A 3,789-nucleotide genomic window follows, 5' to 3' on the forward strand; every position below is an offset into this window, starting at 1 on the left:
TTTAATTTGTTTATATTTAAAACAAACTCAAAAGATTTCTGTGCAGGGTATATATATTCAACTAAGTTAGGTGGTTTTGAAGAAAGTTAGGTGAAGAAATTATATTTTTTATATGAAGCCTGTGAGATAAATTAATCTAACTATGGGCACCTATGTCACCAGGTATGTCACCAGGGCACCAGGTATGTCTCCTAGTTAGTAAATCAATTTAATCAAAGAAAAATGTAGCAACTTTATATGAATCCAGATGCAGAAACACATTTGATCTGGATGAATTCATATAAAATAAATTTAGAAAATGAATTAGAAAATAAAGTTTTAATTTAGTTTTAAAATAAAAATTTTGCAAGTACTAGGATTAGGTAAGGTTTAAAAGACAAGTATTAATGGGAACATAAACACTAACACTCGGTGATTATAAGTATCCCATTATGATGGCTTTAACATTTTCAGAGGGCGAAGAGCTGTAATAATCATTATTTCCAAAATAGCTCCACATGTTATATTTGTTAAACCATTTAATTTTCCGGATAACGTTCAGAAAATCTGATCAGTCAGTTTTCGCTAACTCTGACAGTCAAGCATAGAGACGGTGTCCTATACATAAGAGCTACATCGTCTGCAGTTCTTAGGAAAGGCTTTGAATGCGTTCCTTAAATATTTTTTAAATAATATATTATTTTATTGATTGGGTTACATATAATATAGCAAATATTAAAAAGGTGGCTTATAATAAGTTTTATAACAACTGTAGTAAAGTCATAGCAAAGATGAAATGATACAAAATTGCTACTTCCTTATTTGTACTATTAAGTGAACGTTCACATTATAATAGGCTCACTTATGGAGCTGATATGACTTTTATAAACTTCACTTAATAATATATCATACAAAAAATTAAATGAATAATTGAAATCATTTATATACATTTCATATATCAATTACATATTCAATTAATAAGAACAAAGATTTTATTAAATACTTACTTCCTCAGTGCCTTTGTTTACAGTTCTAGTTTGAACATATGACACATAGGTATTACAAATTTTGATCATTTCTTTTGTGGGAAATTTATTTTAAAGGGTTGCATTCGACATTTTTAGCTTTAAATGAGCTGATTTATTAATAATGAGCTCATTTCTATGAAAGTACTTTGTGTGTTAAATCATTCTTATTAGTGGCTATAATGTGCAATACCACCTAAACGAGACAGTGTGAATGTGCTATTAGCGTCTTTATTTTTTGCACTCTATTTTAAGAATACTTGAATATACCTGAAACCAACAGGTGAATAAAAAGTATAGGAACGTTTTTCGTTGAATATGTTACATATCTTCTTCTTCTGTGTTTGATGAAACGTGGGTTAGTGTCTGAAGCATTTTTACTCAATAGTGTCTTTTCGACGGTATATGTATTGCATTTGATATTAAAGCGCTTTGTCTTTGATTTACTTTTGCACATTCTCGAATATTAAGTCTGTATATATATCGTCATATCTGATGTACCATGGAGCTTATAGCATTTGTCTTATTAAAATATACTGATAAGTATGAAGTTTTGCCATAAGTAATACATCCATAAAGTAGTTTAGGACTATTTGTTTGCTTATAAAGAAGAGTTTTATATGCTTAACTTTCCTTGTGTTAATGGTTGTAGGTCATTCAAAGGTATATTACAAGCAAGCTTCTTGATCCTTATATACTCTAATCAAATGTATCTTCTGTCAAAAGTTATTCCTAAGTATTTTATATTGTCTTCTCATTCTATTTCCACAGTACATAATGCATATGATATCTGTTGCCCTTTCTATTGTATGTATAAAGAACGATATAACAAAGTTGACATATCCTTTGGTTTTGTAATGTAGAAACTGCTAAACAAAAAACGGTTCTTGTTAGATGCAAAACTAATCAAAATTTTTTCCAAGAACAAAGCCTTATTGAAATTTTTAATTTACGTTTATATCTATTCCACTGAAAATTGGTTTATTCGACCATTTTTAATCACTTGTATTTACCTATTTCCATACGAATATATAGACGACATACAAATATGTAAGTCACTTTTTTTTTGAGAAATATACGAGTCACTTATCAGTGGCATCATTATGAATTGCCAAAATTAAGGCGCGGAATTTTAATTACATAATTTAGTTAAATAATTCATAAAAAAAAACCAACTATTTAAAGCTGATAGCTCATCTAAATAGAAAACCGCACGCAATTGTCGGTCTGCGAAATGATCAGCCATGAAATAGTGAAAAAACTTATACCTTCCTCTGACTGTGAAAAAAATGACAGTAATAACAATAATTATGAATTTTATCCGATTAAAAAGTAAACAAAAAAAGTTCGAAACGCATTCCATGCTCATGTTCCCTATCAACATCAGCTAGGACGCATTACAACCACCCACTTGGGCTGGTCAAGAAAGCGCGCACTCGAGGCATACCAACTGTCATTTGGTAATGTCAACTGACGTCTGTTTAAGTTTGAAATGCGTGCGATGGCACAATTAATTTTTATCTAGTTTGGCTTAGTTTACATATGCAAGCGCGTCAAATTCGAAGCTCTATAGGATTTTATTGGACATATTAGGCAGCGCCGAGCCCGGGCATGAGTGTAAATGATGCCACACACACGCAGCTCTTGTGGGCAAATACTTGGCGGCTTTGATGCGTGTCATAACGCTCAATTATTATGACACCAGTAATTATCCAGTGCGTTTGTTGACTCTGCGGCCAATAATGCCTGAGCATACCTGACCGCGGCCGAACGTATCGTACATCACACATTATTGGGCGTGTTTACGCTTATTTGATAAATTCTTATTTATTACCGAAATAATGAAATAATAATTTTGCCGTTTCGTCATTTGATTACTGACATTTGACGCACTCGAATTACGTGCTAACGCGTTTAAACGCTAGCGTGAGTCCCGCGTAAAAAATTGTCACTAATCAGTCAAAACGAGTGCACGCATGGATATTGGTCGGGCGCAATTCTTATCTATAAACTGAAACATTTTCCACATTTGATGTGTGCTAATTCGAAATATTTACATATGAAGTAAATATTCAATTATTTTAATTTTTTTTATTCATATAAAAAAAAAACAACTTCTGATAGCAATACTAGAAATGTCTCTTCATCATTAGCCGGAACTGGTAGCCGCTGTGGGTGCTGCACCCGATCTAGGTACTATAGCTCCGGTTGTTGCTGTTGCTGCACCTGTAGGAACTGGTGGTGCTGGCGGTACGGCTGTGGTTGTGCGATTTCGTCCACAACCGCGTCCACCGCGATGCCCAACACTTAAATGATGAATCAGTGGCGAAATAGCAGCAGTTGGGAACCGTACTAGTTCTTTTTGCTCACGGTTTTCATCTCCAACAGATTTTTGTAGCTGCGAATTAAAGAAATTAATTGAGTTAATTACTTCAATCTCATATCATTGAAATTGAACTTACTAGTAGCAATAGGAATGCAGATGTCAGCAAAATAACAGCGAGTTGAGTTCTCATCGTGATAGTTCTGATAATAATGCAATGATTTTAAATCACTGCAAATATTTATAGCAAACTCAGGCGACGAAAGTTTAATTAAGTAATAATAATTATAATCAAATTGATTGAAGTACGTTGTTAGAATTTGACGCACCGAAGCATAAAGTTGGGTAGTCAAATTAGCACTAAATTTAGCACTAAATTCCAAACTACGCAAGAAATTAAATAAATAAAATTATTCGAAATAAATTTCAATTGAATTTTCGAAAATGTTTGGGAAATAGGCC

General features: G+C 32.6%; 1 protein-coding gene across 1 annotated transcript; it reads right to left on the bottom strand.

Moving 5' to 3' along the window:
- Positions 1-3,082: 3,082 nt before the first annotated feature.
- Positions 3,083-3,532, bottom strand: LOC119668276. The gene is made up of 2 exons (XM_038077734.1): positions 3,467-3,532; positions 3,083-3,402 (listed from the first exon to the last, which is right to left on the bottom strand). Exons 1-2 carry the CDS (start codon positions 3,518-3,520, stop codon positions 3,154-3,156), a joined length of 303 nt encoding a protein of 100 aa, XP_037933662.1. The 5' UTR covers positions 3,521-3,532; the 3' UTR covers positions 3,083-3,153.
- Positions 3,533-3,789: the final 257 nt, after the last annotated feature.

The sequence above is a fragment of the Teleopsis dalmanni genome, chromosome 1 (genome assembly GCF_002237135.1).
Source record: "Teleopsis dalmanni isolate 2A chromosome 1, ASM223713v2, whole genome shotgun sequence".
In the NCBI taxonomy this organism is placed as follows: Eukaryota; Metazoa; Arthropoda; class Insecta; order Diptera; family Diopsidae; genus Teleopsis; species Teleopsis dalmanni.